We start from the raw sequence: 18,414 nt of genomic DNA, 5'->3' as shown, positions 1-18,414 counted from the left end.
GCCCATCTGGCTGGGTTACCCCAGCCACTCTGGGCGGCTTCCAACAGAACATTAAAATGCAATAATCTATTAAACATTAAAAGCCTCCCTAAACAGGGCTGCCTTCAGATGTCTTCTAAAGGTCTGGTAGTTGGTTGTTGTTTTTTACATCTGGTGGGAGGGCGTTCCACAGGGCGGGTGCCACTACCGAGAAGGCCCTCTGCCTGGTTCTCTGTAACTTGGCTTCTGATAGTGAGGGAACCGCCAGAAGGCCCTTGGCACTGGACCTCAGTGTCTGGGCAGAATGATGGGGATGGGGAAAAAATAATCAGTTGACTATTGTAAGAATGACCCCCCCCCACTACCTTGCTAAGCCAATAGCCTACCATTCCTGGGGCTCGAAAGCTTGCTTTCTTCTCAGCCTCGGTATATATCAAACCGTGGTGGTGCGAAGGACAGGTTAAGCAGGAAACAAGCAGAGCCCAGGCATGTCCGAAGTCCATTTCAGGGGCTTAGGGAGCTGAGTATGTTTAGCCTGGAGAAGAGAAGGTTAAGGGGTGACATGATAGCCATGTTCAGATATATAAAAGGATGTCATATAGAGGAGGGAGAAAGGTTGTTTTCTGCCGCTCCAGAGAAGAAGACACGGAGCAATGGATTCAAACTACAAGAAAGAAGATTCCACCTAAACATTAGGAAGAACTTCCTGACAGTAAGAGCTGTTTGACAGTGGAATTTGCTGCCAAGGAGTGTGGTGGAGTCTCCTTCTTTGGAGGTCTTTAAGCAGAGGCTTGACAGCCATCTGTCAGGAATGCTTTGATGGTGTTTCCTGCATGGCAGGGGGTTGGACTGGATGGCCCTTGTGGTCTCTTCCAACTCTATGATTCTGTGAAATACAGACTTCACATTTGGGGCTTTCTGGCCTTTCAAGTGCTCATGGCCCTGCCAGGTGGAGGAGATGGGCAGGGGAGGGCATTGTTTCTTATAGTGTTGGGGTGCAAGCTCATGGCCTCTTTAGGGCTGCACATGCAGTTGGTGCTCCCTCTCTAGAACAGAACATCTGGCTTAGCCCTGGTTCGGGAGAAGGATGCTCATATGAACTCATCTCTCCTGTACTTATTCTGTGCCTTTGGAATCTTTTGCAAGGAAAGTCTGGAGTATTTTGTTTGTGCCTCTTGTGGAAACTAGTTCTTAGGACATCCTGGGAATAATAAAGAGGGTAGCCATTCAACTTTGAGAGAGCTTTCTTTTTTGCAGCCTTGCACTTAGTGCCTTCACGAAGTCAACTCTGTAGACCTGAGTTCTTTCCCAGGCCCTTCACAGCTAGTTTTGCTGCTCCGCTGTCCCGAACAAAACTTCTAGCTGGGCCTGCTGACTCACAGCGCTGCTGACTGAGTTTGTTTAGCTTCAGAATTCTCTCGATCCTCAGTCATCCCCAAAGGGCTTCAGGAAATAGGCTTCACTGAATGTTCTTTCTACAGACCACAAGCTCAGAGACTTCCTTTTCAAGATTTTCCCTGGCTCTTTCGTTGCAGTGGTCTGGTTTGCCTGCTACAAAAGCCAGTTTCTTTGTGATGTGGCGCATCCAGCTCCCTTTAAATGCATGCCTTGCAAATGTGGCACTTATCTCAGACGTTCCTTGTTTGGTGTTAGAGTTGTTCTTTGTGATCTTAGTCATATATACCGACCGATGCATCCATGACTCCTTAAGCTGCTGCAGTGTTGCAGTAGTATAGCTGGACAGGGATCGCCTACCTAGTGTTACCTACTCCTTGGAAACCTCTAGATTGGATTACTGCAGTGTGTTGTACATGGGGTTGCCCTTGAAAACTTGTTTGGAAAATGCAACTGATGCAGAAATCCCACGCTACACTGTTGCATATAGCACCAATTTTGGCACAGCTGCAATGGCTACCAGTTTCTGGGATAAATTTAAAGTGCTGGTTTGGAACCTAGGAAGCCTAACATGGCTCAGGGCCCCAATACCTGTGTCTTTCTACGTGAACCAACCCAGACCCTGCATTTGTCATTGGAGGCTTTTCTCCATGTGCCCCTGCAAGGGAGGAGTAGAGGTTGGCGGTTTGAGAACAGGCCTTTTGCATGGTGGCTCCCCACTTGTGAAACACTGTCCCCTGGGAGACACACCTGGCATTGTCTGCTTTTAAGCACCAGACAAAAACATTTTTGGAGAGTAATTAGGTGAGTTTTGAGCTTCCATAGTTCTAGTTACAGGTAGGTAGCCGTGTTGGTCTGCCGTAGTCGAAACAAAATAAAAAATAAAAAAAATTCCTTCCAGTAGCACCTTAGAGACCAACTAAGTTTGTAACTAGAACTATGGAAGGCACCACATTGAGCCGCATGAAATGGAAGTCCATCAACCTCACCAAGATATGTAAGGGTCTGGTGACTTCTGTTTCAGTGTATCTGAAGAAGTGTGCATGAACATGAAAGCTCATACAAATAGCAAACTTAGTTGGTCTCTAAGGTGCTACTGGATTGGAAGGAATTTTTTTATTTTTTTATTTTGTTTCAACTATGGCAGACCAACACGGCTACCTACCTGTAACTAGTCTGATGCAGCTGTTACGCTTCTGCTTGCTGTTCCTCCGTCTGGGGAAAACATGGCAACTCTTAAGTAATTCCTCAACGTCAGGTAACAGCTCGGCTGCTCAATGATGCCTCCATTCCCCACTCTGATGAAACTCAAAACCAGGGCGGGTTAACCTTTGGCCCTCCAGATGTTTTCGGACCACAGCTTCCATCATTCCTGATCACTGGCCATTCAGCCTGGGGCATGATGGGAGTTGGAGTCTGAAAAGCCCTGGGTTCCCAGTCCCTCTTCAAGATAGTTGGAATTTGTGATTTCCTCCTTCACCATTTCTTTTCTGCCTTGCATTCTTTTTCTTTCTTTCTTTCTTTTTTTGCAGTAGAAGAGAATCAGGTGGTTGGTTGATGACAAGGGCCAGATAAATATCGCTGTTATGAGATGCAGCCAGAGCTCTCGGTCATGATGTCAGACAATAGCTGGGCCGAGCAGAGGCTTTGCTGCTCTTGGGGTCTTGCCAAGGCAGCATAGCCTGGCACCAGTGTTTGTCTGAAAAACACATGTGGTCCTATTTCCTGTCCAAGAGTTGTACACACCATCTCTTTGGGATGCCTACAGCCTTTTTAATAACTCTGAAAAGGCCATCAAAGAGGTTCCTGGCATTTCTTGTGTGTACCTGCTTACAGATCGTCTCTTCTTGTTGCTGTGATATGTCAACAGTGGCTGCAGCAGGCTTAAAAAGGGGCTTCTTGGACCCAGTGATTCTCAAGTGTTTTCATTACCACTTAGAAACCTATTTTGGCATTGAGCTGTTTTGAATTAATAGATAATATTAGACTTCACATAAAATTCATTTTTTTTAAAGGAATATTGTTCTGTGAAATGAAGAGCTGGTCGTAAGCCTACTCATGTCTCCTGACCTCATCTTTCCTTCGTTATTCCCAAAGTTCTTAAAGCACTTCAAAGTCTCTGTGATGCAACAAGCAGTACTTAATGTCATTTGGGCCTTGTTCTGACTGTGGTATTAAATTGCACATGGCCTGTACCATAGACTGCAGGACGAACTGTTTAATAATAATAATAACAACAATAATTTATTTTATTTATAGGCCACCCATCTGACTGGGTTGCCCCAGCCACTTTGGGAAGCTCCCAGCAAAATATTAAAAACACAAGAAAGCATCAACCTTTAGAAACTTCGCTGAACAGGGCTGCCTTCAGATGTCTTCTAAAAGTCAAATGGTTGTTTGTCTGCTCTCTGTGGGGAGGAAAAGAGACTCCTAAGAATAGCCAGCCTGAAGCACTACTCACAGACACCCTAGTTAGTTAGATCTGTCTGCTGGGAAATTATTTTCTGTGATAGATCTTTCTATCCTGTGACACACACACACACATATAAAACAGTTTGAAGTGGGACATTCATTCCAGATGTGGGCTTATTCACTTAATGAGAGCCCGGCCTTTTGTCACTTGCCCTTTCCGAGGGGCTGCCCTTTCCGAATATCATGACGTGGTGCCTGCCAAAGGGAGGAAGCGGGCTGTGCCACAAGAAAGAGGGCCAGTATTCCAAGGGGTCGCTTTCCTGACTTCCAGCTTTACATGTCGAGTTCACTTGAGGACTCCGGGAAGCAATGTCTGTGGGCTTTTTCTCTCATCATTGCAGAGGAAATGTTTTATGCTGCGTATGCTTCTTTCTGCCCTTCTCTGAACCCATGGTTTCCCAAAGTGGAATCCCTGGCACCACCATGGGTGTGTGTGTGTGTGTGTGTCTGGTTTGGGATCCCTGCCCATTCCTTACAGGAATTTAAGACCGCAACTTTGTGCTGTTGGCTTTCCTCTACCAGCATAAAGTGATTTGGGTGAAAGAAAATCAGGGTTGCCAATGCACATGCATGTGCCTGCGGAGGATGCATTTCCTGGTACCCACAAAGTCACCTCCCCCACAAAAAGAAGCATTCTATTGCAGACTGTTGAATAGGGGGGTGTGTGTGTGTGTGTGTGTGTGATGCCCGCAACAGTTTATCAACCAATTTATGAAGGCACATTTGTCAACCACTGAAGTCTAATGTCTCCAGCTGGCCATTAGCGGTCAGTTTGTCCCCCCCTCTGGTTTTTCAGGGAGGGAAACCCCCGGGTATGCATTATGTCATCCCTAATCTGAACCCACTTTGGGTGGAAGAGAGCCAGTTTGTTTATTTGCAACCTTTTCAAAAATAAATAACTAAATAATAAATAAATAAAATGACTTGGCAGATTAAAAAATGCAGTGAAGACGCAATGATGATAGGAAAGACATTTTCTATTCTTCTTCACAAGAAAATGGCACCCCCTTGGAAAAGCTTGCTGGGGGGTAGCCAAGGCTGTATAGAGAAGTGTCTGCCTGTCATCGCCGATGATGGGAGAGGTTCCGCATTGCTAGCCCCCCGTTCAGAAATCTGTGGAGCCAGGGGCAATAATGGCAAGGCTGTTCTCACTGTGTGTTAGCGGCAAGTTCTTCATGTCATTCCAGGTGCATGCAAGATGCTTAGAAACGGCTGCCTTAGGGGTCTTGGTTATCCGTTTCCACCTGCAAGAGTCAAATGAAAACCACTTGCGTCTTCCCTGCACAGCAACAAACGCTCTCCCTGTCCCCCACATCCAAAGGAACTCATTGTTTTCCCATTTTGCACACCACAGCATGAAAATCGCCCTTGCCAGCAGCTTTCCGAAGGATTCCGGGGCTATCTCTCTGGTGATATCCAAAATAGAAAGGCTGTGCCGTTTTTAAGGGCATAATATGAAGCAAGGGGCTGGTTTGTGTAAAAAAAAGGGGGGAGACGGGGAGCGATTGAGAATGGGGTATTTTGTTGACAAAATAAGTCTCTTTGTATTGTGCATGGAGCTGTGCCCTCGCTTGCCTGCAGGTGTCGCCAGAGTCGGAGAGATTTCCTGTTGTAGGTGAGGAGTCACCTCAGCCTGCATCTAGAAGTGCCAGCAATGGGACCAGATGCATTTTTTCCCAGCAGGAAGCTCTCTTCTTCTGCCGCTGTCCATAAAACACCCTGCCCATACCGTGAGCTCAGCTTCTCTGCCTGATGATGCCATTTGTTTTCCCCTCACCTCTAGGTTTATGTGCACTTTCTATCAACCATTCCAATTCCTACTTGGCATACCCCGGCAGCACGACCGTCGGCGAGATTGTGCTGTACGACGGAAACAATTTGGTAGGTAAAAAGGAATCTCGCAATCTGAGCTCTGAGGCCCATGTTCTCTGGAACTATTTGTTCCACTTCATCAGGCCCCCAATATTCTTTTAAATCAGGAGCATGGGAAACCTGCCTTATACCAAGTCAGACCAAGGGTTTGTGTAGCTCAGGCTTGTCTGCAATAGCTGGCAGTGCCTTCCCTTTTTTGCCATTTCCCCCCCAGTTTAAATTAACATCAAATTAATTCAGATTTAAAAGTTGACTTCCCTAGATTTACTCTAATCCTGCTAAAGTTTTAATTTGTTTACAGCGATTCTTCAAATATTCTACAAATAATTTCCAATCTTCCTTAAATTCTCTTTCTCCCCGATCTCTTTTTCTGCTGGTTAGGCTTGCCATTTCTACATATTCCATCAATTATGTATGCCATTCCTCCTTCATTGGTATCCTTCCCTCCCTCCATTTCCAAAAAAATAACATATTGTAGCATTCCCCTCCCTTCATTACCGTTTGGGTGTTCTTTTTTCACTTTCTGCTAGACTTTTCCTTAACTATGGCATATTCCCAAATACCAATAAGAATTAATCTTCACTTTGTCAGCCCTCATAAATCCTTAGTTATCAACCAATAATCCATACATACAATCCACCATGCCCACTGTTTTTCATGCACAAACATCTGACTGGTTCCAAGGCAGTGCCTTCCTAGCATTTCAGACGGGGCCCTTGGCCAGTTTTTCTTGGTGATTCTGGTGGTCGAAAAATGCCCATGGTTGAACCTGCGACCTTCTGCATGCAGAGTAGATGTTCTGGTACTGAGCTCCTCCGAGCTGCATGTATGTGCATAATTGAAGTAAAAATAAAACAAGGGGGACTGGCGTCTCGGAGGGTGCTGCCAGACTGATGCTATTCTCAGGTGGGGTTGAGTCTTATCCCAGCAAATCTGGGTCACATGGTTGTAGTCGAGTGGGAGGTCTTGCGCAACGAACCCACTTCTGCCAAAGTCTGGACGTTTTGCAGTAAGGAAAGTGACGAGGAGATAGGGGTGGCGCTTGCTTTGATGCAACGTCATCTGACCTCCTTGCAAACACATAAGTAGTAGTAGTAGTAGTAGTAGTAATTTTATTACGGCCATTGGTCCATATCAAAACAACAATAACAACAATACATCATGTAACATTTAAACCAATACAATTTAAACAGTTTTCCAATTTAAAACAGCCTCTCTATATATACAAAATTTCCAGTTGGATAAGACAGTTGTATTCAATAAAATTCATTTGTCTATCTAAAACTTAATTTAGACTCTATCAAATAAAATATAATTTTACAGCTAAGTTCTGGTTCCCATTAATGGTTATTTGGTTTAGCTGAGCTATCAAAATCATAAAGTGATCCATTTCTCTTCTTTTGAAATAAAACATTAATCAGAAATCTAGCGACCATAAGAGATCTGTTTGACTCTTCATCGTTCAGTAAGTATATTAATTGGGCTTCCTTAGTTTCACCCGGTTTGCAATAAAAATGGAGACAGAAACCTGGTCCGAGCAGCCAGATGTAATGGACAACAAAAGATTATATGATTCAAGGATTCTATAGAACCACTATCACAGTCGCATAGAAGTGAAATCTGGCCGTTGGAGAGTCTGTTACCCATGACGTTTGACGGGAAGGCATTGAATCTGGCCTTTATGAAGGCATACCTGTATGAAACACATAAGGATGAATGCTCAATAAGCAGCTTGTCAGGGAGGACCCTGATTCTCTGTGCCTTGACTATTCAACTGCTATCATTGGGGGCATTCTGCGCCCTTAACCGATGAAGCCTTGATTTTGCCATAGCTAAGGAAGGAGCGTGGAGCTGATGCTAATTGGGAAACTTTTGGTGAATCACTGGCTGTTAGGCTAGCCTACCTCATAAGGCTGTTGTAGGGATGAATTGAGGAGGGGGGAGAACCATATATGCAACATTGAGCCCCTTGGGAGGGAAGGTGGGGGTGTAAATGCAATAAATTATGCAATTAATGCAGTTAATAAAATGCTTTTGCTTACAACACTACTAATCTGTCTACACATTTTGAAGAAAAGCTTGAAATCCTACCCTTCTTATGGCTCACACTTAAAACTGTTTCCCCTCCCATTAACAGAGAGATGTCTGTTCAATTTCTGCCCACGATGGGCCCCTCGCTGCCCTGGCCTTCAACTCCACAGGGTCAAAACTAGCAAGTGCTTCTGAAAAGGTAAGCGAGCAAAATGTCTCCCGCTGGAGAGAATTACAGTTGGTGCTTGTGTTTTCCCCGAGGAGCAAGGTTTCCAAAAACTAGTGTTGTGTTCACCATTTGAATCCTCTGACAAATTAGTTACTCGCCCTAGGCAAATGTTTCTGGTATTTCACTTAGGTTATTCTCCCCCCCCCCCCAATTTTAAGCTTATGCCCTCTTGCCTTGTCCTCAGCACAGAGAAATGTATTCAAAAGTTTGCATGTTTTCTAAGTCCGTTTTGAGGAGGAGCCATTGGAGTTAAAATATTAATTTAAAGAGAAAGCTGGCAAAGGAGTAACCATCTAGCTACAGGTACCAGACAAACTTGCATTGAGTACTATCCCTAGAAACCAGGGGGGATAAAAATCATTGATTTTTATTAAAAATAAAATAAAATTGGATATTTTAAATTTTAAATCAGATTTTTAAAATAACATGCTTTTGGAGGAAAAATCTTTCTAAAGATAATTTTCTATTTAAGTTACATTGTAGTCCAAAGGCTATTCATCAGGAAATAAGGATTTTTTAAAGTTTTTCATGTGTGCTAAAACTCAGTTTTTTTTTGTTAATTGTTTAAGCACATCAGTTAACAAACATGGATAAATATGCTATAATGTTATTGTTTTAGTTAAAAAAATTGTTTAAATAATTATTAAGGAAATGATTATTTTTCTCCTTCCAATAAAGTACAGCAGAAAAGTTGTCCAAATATAAACAGTTAACTTATTAAACCTCACAATAATTTCATAATAATCTATAAATAGTATAACCAAATCAGTAATTTTTGATAGAACTGTAAAAAAATGAAACCTTCATATGTAAAAAATGAAACCTTGCTGATTATACCAGCAAGAATGAGTCTTTCTGTAAAAAATAATAATTAAATCAAGTCTTACTGACTAGTGATTTAAATCGATTTGATTTAAATCAACCCACCCTGTTAGAAACGGCTGCAGACTAAGCCTGCTTGCTTTCAAGTAAGTTCCACCGAAATCAGTGGGGCTCGCTTCTAAGTCATAATTGAGGTGTAAGCCCCCAAATTTAAGCAAACTTGTAAATTAATCCAAAGTATGTTTACTTGGATGTAAATCCTGCTGAGGTCAGTAGCACTTGCTGCCAAGTCATTGTGCTTAGAACTTCAGCCTTAGTTGTGAGTAAGTTCCAATGAAAGTGGTGGCTTCTATGTAGTCCTGCTTAGGGTCACAGTACCTATCCTAATACTGTTTGTGAGTGCTGGGAAATACTTAATTTATTCTTGTGTGTGTGTGTGTGTACACGTACTGAATGCCCACGCCGGAATAATTGTAGCATCTTTTCTGTGAAGGCAGCTGGTCCTTGCAACCTGATGGCTATGTGACTTTCATGCCTTACCTGTTTTCCTTCAGGGAACTGTCATTCGGGTGTTTTCCATCCCTGAGGGGCAAAAGGTCTATGAATTCAGAAGAGGAATGAAGAGGTCAGTGCTACACTCTAGCCAGTGGCTCCTTTTTTCTTCTTATTTTTTGACCCCATATGAAATGCACGTCCTGCCACCTAGGAGGGCCCTTACCTAGGAAATGTTTCGGGAACACTGCATTCCTTCCGGATATGAGATCCCTGCAAAGCACATGGGGGGCCTGTTGCCTTTCCTTGCTTTCACGGCCATTGAACGCAACACATTTGAGAAACGGTATGATTGGTGTGGGAGTTTCTGGTATCACGCCTGGCTGGTCCAGTACCATTGAGGTTTTCACTGGTACACAGCGAGTGCCTTCATTGGGCGTGACTGTGGGGAAATTGCTGCTTACGAATGCAAGTGCAGGAGAGGTATAAAATAGGGTGAAGTACTTTAGGGATCTTCCCCCCCCCCCTGTGCTTTTATTTAAAACACCTGTCCATTCTTGCAAGGTGTGCCGATTGTCAGAGGCTATTTGAAAACCTAGTACGGGAGCCAGAATAATATGCAGTATTATCCCCATGTAACAAGTTTGCAGGGGCTGAGGCATCGTGGCTTGAAGGTAATGAATTAATGGCTGAGCTGAGATTTTGAAATGAGGGCTACAGCCCATTCTCTTTTCCAGTGCTCATTGTTGGATCCCTAGCTGTAGGACACACAGACCAGCAGCAGGATATGATTTGATCATATTGGATTCATTTCCTCCACCACCGCCACCCTGCAGATCTCTCAGATCTGCTTATTTTGGCCACGGCCTTGCACGGCCTGACCTCCTTTTCGTTTTTTTGTGTCAGCTGCAGCAATCCTCTTTCCTTCCCTTGGGCTTAGGTACGTGAACATCAGCTCCCTGGTGTTCAGCATGGACTCGCAATTCTTATGTGCATCAAGCAACACCGAGACCGTGCACATCTTTAAGCTGGAACATCTCACAGACAGGTGGGTATCCAAACAGTGCCTCATGGGCTGTGGGGAGTCCTAGCTGCAGTGAGATTCAGCACTGGCCCAGCAAAGCTATGGGAAGAATGGGGAAATGTGGCTCATACATATCCAAGCCATCACTGTCAGTTGGCCCCAGGGTATGCGATTTGGGCATGTGCTTCTTGCTGTTGTCTTTTCTTTTTTTTAATGGGCCCATGTTGTTTAGACAAAGCTGTGATGCCACACAGTGGGATGAACCTGTGACTGAGGAATGTGATTGTTAGGACAGGAGACAGGGATCAAAAGCATGCCTGGTTGTGGCAGCACTTCAGGAAGAGCAGAACTGAAGGAGCCTGGGACAGGAGTTGAGGCTGAAGATGGATCTGGGGACCCAGGAAACTGCTCCAAGGTCCAGCTTCCAGGCCACAGTATTTATCCCAGACATTTGCTGGAGAGATGGCAGTGTCGTTGCAGCACAGGTCTGCAAAGGGCACATGCCTGTTTCTGCCTTCAGTTGTTTCTGGGTCAAGTGTCTTTTTTGCAAAACCAGTAACTTCAGTTGAAGAATTGCTGTTTGTAGCAGGGGCAGCTATCTTTGGCCGTATATGTACATCATCCAGTGGTAGCCTGTGTGCAGTTTTGGTATCTGTGTGAAAAAGATAGCTGCCATTTTTGCCTCTGGAGAACTTTGTCTGCTTTGAAGCAGTGACTACTAGAGCAGCCGTCCACAGCGCTAGTGTCCTCCACACCCTGCAGCTCCCATAATTCCTGACCATTGGCCATGCTGACCAAGGCTGATGGGAATGGAGTGCAGGGTCATCAGAGGGCGCTAGGTTGGGGAAGGCTAGGCCAAAGATCACTAGGGAGGAAAACTGGAATTGGCTTGGGTGGAACTGAGCCTCCCTTTAACATAATGCACATTATGCAGGATAAATGTTGAAAATAGATAACGTACGCAGAAGCCCTGAGAAATGATCGGCTCACTGATAACTGCTTCCTGTGGTAGATTTAAAGTTGTAACACAACCCTTTGCTTAGTACAGACTTGTTTTTAGCTATTCATTAGTGTCTGGGTAAGAAGGTACAGTACATTCATAATGGCTTCCTGTGAAATGGGTTTTCATTGTACAGGCTGTATCTTAACAGATCACTGCATTTGCTTCCCAGCATAGGAGTGTTTTGCCCAGTTATCATAGGAATACACAGTGGCTTATAGCATTGTTGCATAAATATACTCGTTCTTGTTGGAGCAGGCAAGTTAGCTCAAGCAAGCACAACTGTGCCGGCATTGTATATGAAGAAACTTCACACACAGTTGGACAGCTGATACAATTTTAATTTGCATGTAGATTTCAGGTTTGACTTTATTGGCAATTATATTGTGCCATCCAATCACATTGCACTTTAATAAGTTTTAGATTCGTGTATGACCCAAGATTCTTATACAGTGGACTCTTGGGTTGCGAACGCGATCTGTGCGGGAGGCGCGTTCGCAACCCGTGCTGCTGCATCTGTGCACACACGTGACGCAATTTGGCGCTTCTACGCATGTGGAAAGCGCAATTTAGCACTTCTGTATGATTGCCGAAACCCAGAAGTAACCCGTTCCGGTACTTCTGGGTTCGGCGCGTTTGTATCCTGAAAACGTGCTACCCGCAGTGAGCACAACCCGAGGTATGACTGTACTCTTAAAATGCTGACACTGAGGGAAACTCCCAAGGGAGAAAAGAATTAACAAAGGATGAATAGGAGCCAGGAAAGTTGCATGTATGTAGCCTTGAGGAGTTGAGGACCATGCTGTTGCATTGATGCTGCCTAGTTTAGATAACTAGACTAAGAATCTCAGTGCCTGCTGCTTTGTTTCTCTTAGCCGGCCGGAAGAACCCCCGTCCTGGAGCGGTTACATGGGCAAGATGTTCATGGCCGCCACCAACTACCTCCCTTCTCAAGTGTCAGGCATGATGAGCCAGGACCGGGCCTTTGCCACAGTGCGCTTGAACTTCTCTGGACAAAGGAACATCTGTGTGCTCTCCACGTACGTAAGCTGTGGCTATAGCAACCGAGCGGCTGCTCCTTCTGTGTATATATACATAGGCACCTCTCGGAGCAATATATATATATGCACCCTGAGTTGAGGCAATCTGGAAGTTTGTTAGAAATGTCTTGACTGCATGGCAAGATGCGACGTGTGGAAATGTTCTGTATCTTGCTTCTTTTCCACTGGACCACTGCCATCTGTATCTGCTCCAGGGAAGCTGCTGGATGCAGAATACAGGCAGTTCAGAATTTTAATCTGTTTTGTGCCCCAGGTCTGAAAGAGAGTAGATTGCAATGGTTTCTTTAGGGGCTTTCTGCCTACCGGAAGATAGGCTGAGGATGTCTTTGGCCCAGGAGTAGTAAATGTTATGTTCTGTGGACTACAACTCCCATTAGTCCTGACTGTTGGCCATGCTGGCTGGGGCTGATGGGACTTGTAGTCCAGCATTACCTGGAGAGCATCATGTTGACTACCTCTGCTTGGCAGGTATTGGATGGAAGGGGGAAAAATTAGCCCTATTCCAAGTTGTGGTGGTGGTGCTCATAGTGACTGCATTTGGGAAGGTCTCGTGTAGGAGAAGGTTATCTCTACTGATGTGTTAAGCAGAACAAGGCCAATATCTGTACATTTGTACCATCAGGGTGTAGTGTGTGTATCCACTTTTCCTTTGCTTAATGAGAAAATAGCATAGTTATTGCACAACAGGAGAACTTGCTCATCCAGGAACAGGTAAAATTCACTGCTAAATACCACCTGATGTCCTGGCCAACCTAGGGCAGGCAAATGGATGAAAAGACCTTTTGTGAGTTCCTTTCAACTCTCCTCTCGCGCGTTTCTTGTTAGAATCCAGAAGTTGCCTCGGCTCTTGGTTACGACGTCTGACGGACACCTTTACCTCTACAACCTGGACCCTCAAGATGGAGGAGAGTGTGTTCTAATCAAGAAACACAGGTAAATGATACAGCTCAGCTGTTTGAGCACTGCAAGGGAAAATGTCTGGAGGTGGGTTTTTAGCATATACAAAAGGAAGCCACAGGCTATAATAAAATCATGCCCTGTAGTGCTTTAATTCATTGGTGGTTAAAATTACAGTGGTACCTCGCAAGACGAATGCCTCGCTAGACGAAAGGCATTCGCTAACGAAAGGGTGACTCGCAAGACGAATTTCCCTATGGGCGCGACTTGCAAGACGAAAAATTATCGATTTCCCCCCCGTCAAACCGCGCTTCCCCCGTCCGTGCTTCGCAATACGAAATTTTCGCTAGACAGCACTCGCAGAACGAATTAATTTTGTCTTGTGAGGCACCACTGTATATACCCGACTTCCTGAACTATGCGAGGTATTCGAAAGTTGCCCCACCTTCTAGCAGAAATTCCAAATGTCTCCTGATTGATGATTCAGGGCAGGCACCCACACTCTGGCTGTATATACTAGTTTTCTGTAGGTAGGCATCTTCTCCCACCCCCACCCCCACGGGGAGCATCTCACAAAATTACACCAGATGGACAAGGATCTCTTGGGTGAAAACCATCAGACGGTTGGGCCTGAAGCACAAAATCTGAAGGCTATTTTATCTTGGAAAGACAGAATTGATCTATACACAAAAGCACCTACCAGATTGTGCACACCTGGGGAGTAGGATGGATCCAGGGAGCACAACAACAAAGATTTGGAGGGCAAGTAACACAACCCAAGTCATTGAGGCACAAGGGAAGCATGTAGGTTTTATTCCTTGTTTGAGGTGCTTATATTTGCATTGGAAATAGCTGAAGATGACAGTGAAGGTGTTTCCCTTGTCAGTGTGTAGATAATGCCAGGCCTTTGTAGTCGGATCTAAACACCCACCTAGGTTTTAATTTGGCTGTCAGCTTGTTAAGCGCTTTTCGGCTCACACACCAGCATGCTTCAGATGCAGAGGCTGTGACCAAAAGGCCCGCTACTCAGGGCCACTCATCTTATTCAGGCATCGCCAACACACTCGTGTCATGGCCTGGAGCCTGTGTGTGTTCTGGGCACCCGTAAAACTTAAAAAACCTCGCTGGAGGTGACCTCTGTTGGGTGTTGCCTGTGGCTCAGAATCATGGCTGTGTCCTCCTCATCTCTGGACAGCCGCAGGGGAATTTCTTTATGCAGGGAAACCAATGCAACATATGGGTCAGAGATGGATGAGAGCATGGCACAAGGCCCACATGCACCAGCCATCCAGCTTATTCTCTGCTACCCATCACAGTGAAATATGGACACACATTGTTGATGTTACTGGGTAGCCTGGGAGGCGGCGACTAATTTTATCTTCCTTTTTTCCTGCCTCAACATACCACCAGCTTGCTTGACCTGGGAAAGGCAGAAGAGAACAAAGAAAACGATCTCCGTCCCCCAGTACCTCAGACTTACGCTGCAACTGTAGCCCGGCAGAGTTCGGTGCCTTCACCTTCGATGGTGCCAGGTGAGTGTCAGGTTGGCTTGCTCTGATTGTCATTCGAGGTCTTCAGGTTCCTGGTTTTAGCCAGACCAGAATTATTCACGGCTAAGTATCCCCAGGTAATGAAGTGTCTATACATCCCCCTTGATGTTCTTAGGGAAACAGGGTTCTTTTTCTTACCTTTCATCTCTTCAGATGCCGTGTACCTGGGCTGTGGTGGAGGGGGAAGGGGTCTGGCCATAGGCAGAAGGCCAGGTGTTTCCCCACACTTTTAATTTCACATTGCCTCAGAACCAAACGAAAGAAACTGAAGCAGCTTGGCACCCTTTGCTCTTTCTCACAACATAACATCTGTATGGGTTCTCAGAGTTGCTAGGCCAAGCCACACGTGTTGTATGATATAAAACCATCAAGGCTGGGTGCATTATGCAGAAGTTTAGAAGAAGCATAAAGTCTGATAATGAGCACAGAATTCAACTTCCCAAGAATCTCAGCAACAATAGAGCAGAAAGAAAGAATAGATCACCCTGATGCAAATCTTTATCTCTTTTTTATTTTTGTAATGCAGAGAATGCAGTGCCCTGAAAACAGCCACAAATGTCTTGTTTTGCTCTGTGTTGCTTATAACTGCAAAGTAAATGTAATTATAGGAAACATACCCATTGTGTTGTCTAATAGACAATGCAGACTCCCTTGCTTGCATGTTCGTGATGCACTTTACTCATATCATCCCAAGTAAAGCCACTAGAAATCTGAACCGACTCGCTTGGCTACTCTCCTCTCCCCTAAGTAAGGCTCTTTCCTGTATCCTGTCTGTGTAAACAAGTTAGAATGTGTTTCTGTCTGTCCTTTATGAAAAGCCTTGGGTGCCACTAATGCTTATTGAGGATCCCACATGAATCAAAACTCTGCATGTCTGATTCACAGTGGAAAGCTGGAGTCTTTCATTAGAATGGAAGTTTCTCTCCCCCTCCCCCCCCACAGTCTGGCGATTTCAGTATTGGTGCAGCTCTCACAAGTCGCTTCATTTCTCTGTTTTGCCAAACGTTTGCAGGAGGAGGGGGGGAAAGCACTCAGTAAAAAGTCACCAAATGCCGCCCCTGTCTGCCCAGCCTCTGGGCTTTTCACTTGTACTTATCTCCAGTATTTTGTTCCCTATTAAATAGGTTACTCAGAAGATGGAGGAGCCCTTCGAGGAGAGGTTATACCAGAGCACGAATTCGCCACTGGGCCAGTGTGTCTGGATGATGAAAATGAATTTCCACCTGTGAGCATTAGGAGTACTTAAGAGAAAACTATGGGCCTCATGCTGCGAAGAAAGTGTTAACCTCTTCTTCCATAAGGGCTGTCCCTTTCTGTAGCCCGCGACAACTAAATCAGTTATGCTCTTACAAATGGGTAGATAAACTCCCACTGTGCTGGGAGAGGGGCTTGGGAACAAAAAAATCTATTTATAATCCTGATACCCTACTCTTGCATTGGTGTCCCAGGCCCAGGGAATTGACTGAGCAGGTCCATTCCTGCGGAGGTTCAGCAGTGCTACAGCTGCAGATGCTTCCAGACCATTTAATTGATTCCCACCCAAACCCCCTTGTCTTCCCAAGAGGAGGGCACGCTCAGAATTCAAGTCTGGATTTCTGCTTTCACAGCTTCAGCAATGCCTTCAAGATGGAAGTGGTGGGAGGAATCCTTTGAATGTCAGAAAGAAGCATGTTTAAGGGCATCCGTTAGGTCCTTTGAATGTGTGTTTGGATTAAGTGACCAAAACGAAAATGATAAAACTGACTCGTTGGCTTTGGCTTTTTGTGGGTTCTGGGCAACTGCAGCCCGTGCCCCCATTCCTCCCCAACCCGGTCCTATTGCTGGTAGCTTTACCATACCAGCAAGATGTTTAGCCCCCCAGCTTTGCTATTTGCATGTTGGGCCAGGTGGGGCGGAAAAGACCTGCAGGGCAGGCAGCAGTATAAAATGGTGGTGCAGGTAGAAGCATTACCTAAGGGGAAATGGGCAGGTGCAGTGAGCAAGTGCTGGCTGGGCAACAGTCGTGCTAGTGATGGAGCTGCTCTTCCATCAATGGGTTCTTGAGGTAGATCCAGCCTGTGGCAGGGGAGAAAAAAAGAGAGTGTTCAGCAGCCCAAGCCTACTGACTCTGCTGCATACACTGACCAAACTTGTCTTTAGTGAGGAAGGTTGGAAACGAGATCTAAGGACATTTATTTGTGTCAGATAGCTTTCTCCCCTCTCTATAATAGAAGTCTGCTACCTTCCAGTGTCTCTTTAATCAATGCTATTTATTTTCTAAGAAGTAACAAGCAATGTATTACGTTCCTTCTAAAGGGTCCCATCGCTCTTGCATGGTCTTGCATTCAAAAGGAGTCATGGGGAAGTGACTTCCATGCCGTGTGTAACAGCGTCAAGTGATCCATGCTTACAGCAGAGCTAAGCATCTACCTGCCCAACCGCTTGCCTGCCTTGTTCCTGTTGCCACTTCTCACGCCTGCTGCTTCCCTTTTCCTGCCACTGCCAAAACTCTTTTTGAGTTGCTTGCCCTGGGCTGTTAAAGGTGAGAAGAACCGTCCCAGATAGCCTTACGCTGTTGTTTAGAGGGTGGAAGAGGACCGGCTTGGTCTAGGGCTGGGGAAGCCTTCCAGATGTTGAGGAATTACAACTCCCACAATTCCCGACTTCTGACCATGTTGCCTGGGGCTGATGGGAGTCCATAGACAGCCAGGCAAGTGGCACATTGCACCTCTGACTGAGGATATAACGGGCTTAGTTTTGGCATTTGTTACTACAGTAGTTGTGTGGGCTGGTGAAAAAGCCAAGGCTGAGCAATCGCGATGATCCCTGCTTGCTAGGCTGCCGTAGGAGCTTTTGGGTTTGTTTGTTTTTGCAATAATTAGACTGTTTCATCTACATATGGCCATGAACACTTGCTTAGGCAGTATCCAACCCACAAAGAATAGCGTTCTATTTTAAAAGTGTGAAGTGTTGGCAATTTGGATTAATGGTTGTGTTAGTTGTGCATGCATATGTACGATTGAGTTTCTAGGGTTTGGTCACAGCTCGGGTGTGCTCAGCATCCTGCTTGAGAAGCTACTGCACTTAAGAGTTGTTTCTTTTTACCCTTGGCTGCCTTATTAGAGGAGGGTGGATGGCGATCTCTTCGTATTTTGTCATCTCTCTAGAATCAGAAACTTGGGATTATTTTTCTCTCCTTTGCACCAACCTCCCAGGTTGTTATGTGGGTTTCCATTTGCCATATTACTTTATGAATCCTCCTCAGTGCTCTGTGAAACTCTTGGTGTGATGATGTGCCTTATTCATAGGGAAATCTCCTCTCCATGGATATTGTATGGTTTAACAGTGCAGGCTGGGATGGGGGTAGTTTGACTGCTGGGCTCAAGGTGGCAGGGCAGAAGTGAGGATGGAGGTTCTATGTCATTTTTCCAGGGGGTCTGTGTGTAATGGAGATACATATCCAGCTGTTTTCTCCTCCCATTAGAAACAATGGGAGGGAAAGGGGAGGTAGAGATTTAGTGATCTCTGTTTCAGGAGCTTGACTGAATATTTTCCTAGTATGGGGGATGTCCAAGCCACTTCCCAGCATACCTTCAGTTTGACCAGCCCTT

At 45.2% G+C, this 18,414-nt stretch overlaps 2 protein-coding genes across 4 annotated transcripts in view; one reads left to right on the top strand and one right to left on the bottom strand.

Annotated features, from left to right (window-relative positions):
• WIPI1 (WD repeat domain, phosphoinositide interacting 1) overlaps positions 1 to 18,414 on the top strand; it is a 44,753-nt gene that overhangs the window by 24,396 nt on the left and 1,943 nt on the right. For all 3 annotated transcript variants that reach the window (XM_033138904.1, XM_033138907.1, XM_033138905.1), the window contains 8 exons: positions 5,630 to 5,727; positions 7,856 to 7,948; positions 9,355 to 9,425; positions 10,233 to 10,340; positions 12,192 to 12,356; positions 13,203 to 13,310; positions 14,685 to 14,806; positions 15,949 to 16,049. In XM_033138904.1, coding sequence (XP_032994795.1) covers positions 5,630 to 5,727; positions 7,856 to 7,948; positions 9,355 to 9,425; positions 10,233 to 10,340; positions 12,192 to 12,356; positions 13,203 to 13,310; positions 14,685 to 14,806; positions 15,949 to 16,049 — 866 coding nt within the window. The remainder of the gene's footprint in view (positions 1 to 5,629; positions 5,728 to 7,855; positions 7,949 to 9,354; positions 9,426 to 10,232; positions 10,341 to 12,191; positions 12,357 to 13,202; positions 13,311 to 14,684; positions 14,807 to 15,948; positions 16,050 to 18,414) is intronic.
• ARSG (arylsulfatase G) overlaps positions 16,267 to 18,414 on the bottom strand; it is a 78,026-nt gene continuing 75,878 nt past the window's right edge. The window contains exon 13 of the mRNA XM_033138901.1: positions 16,267 to 16,879. The gene's annotated coding sequence lies outside the window, so the exon portion shown is untranslated. The remainder of the gene's footprint in view (positions 16,880 to 18,414) is intronic.

Source organism: Lacerta agilis, chromosome 2 (assembly GCF_009819535.1).
Source record: "Lacerta agilis isolate rLacAgi1 chromosome 2, rLacAgi1.pri, whole genome shotgun sequence".
Taxonomy (NCBI): domain Eukaryota; kingdom Metazoa; phylum Chordata; class Lepidosauria; order Squamata; family Lacertidae; genus Lacerta; species Lacerta agilis.
The sequence above is the reverse complement of the archived record's forward strand: the minus strand, read 5'-3'. Positions and strand labels throughout refer to the sequence as shown.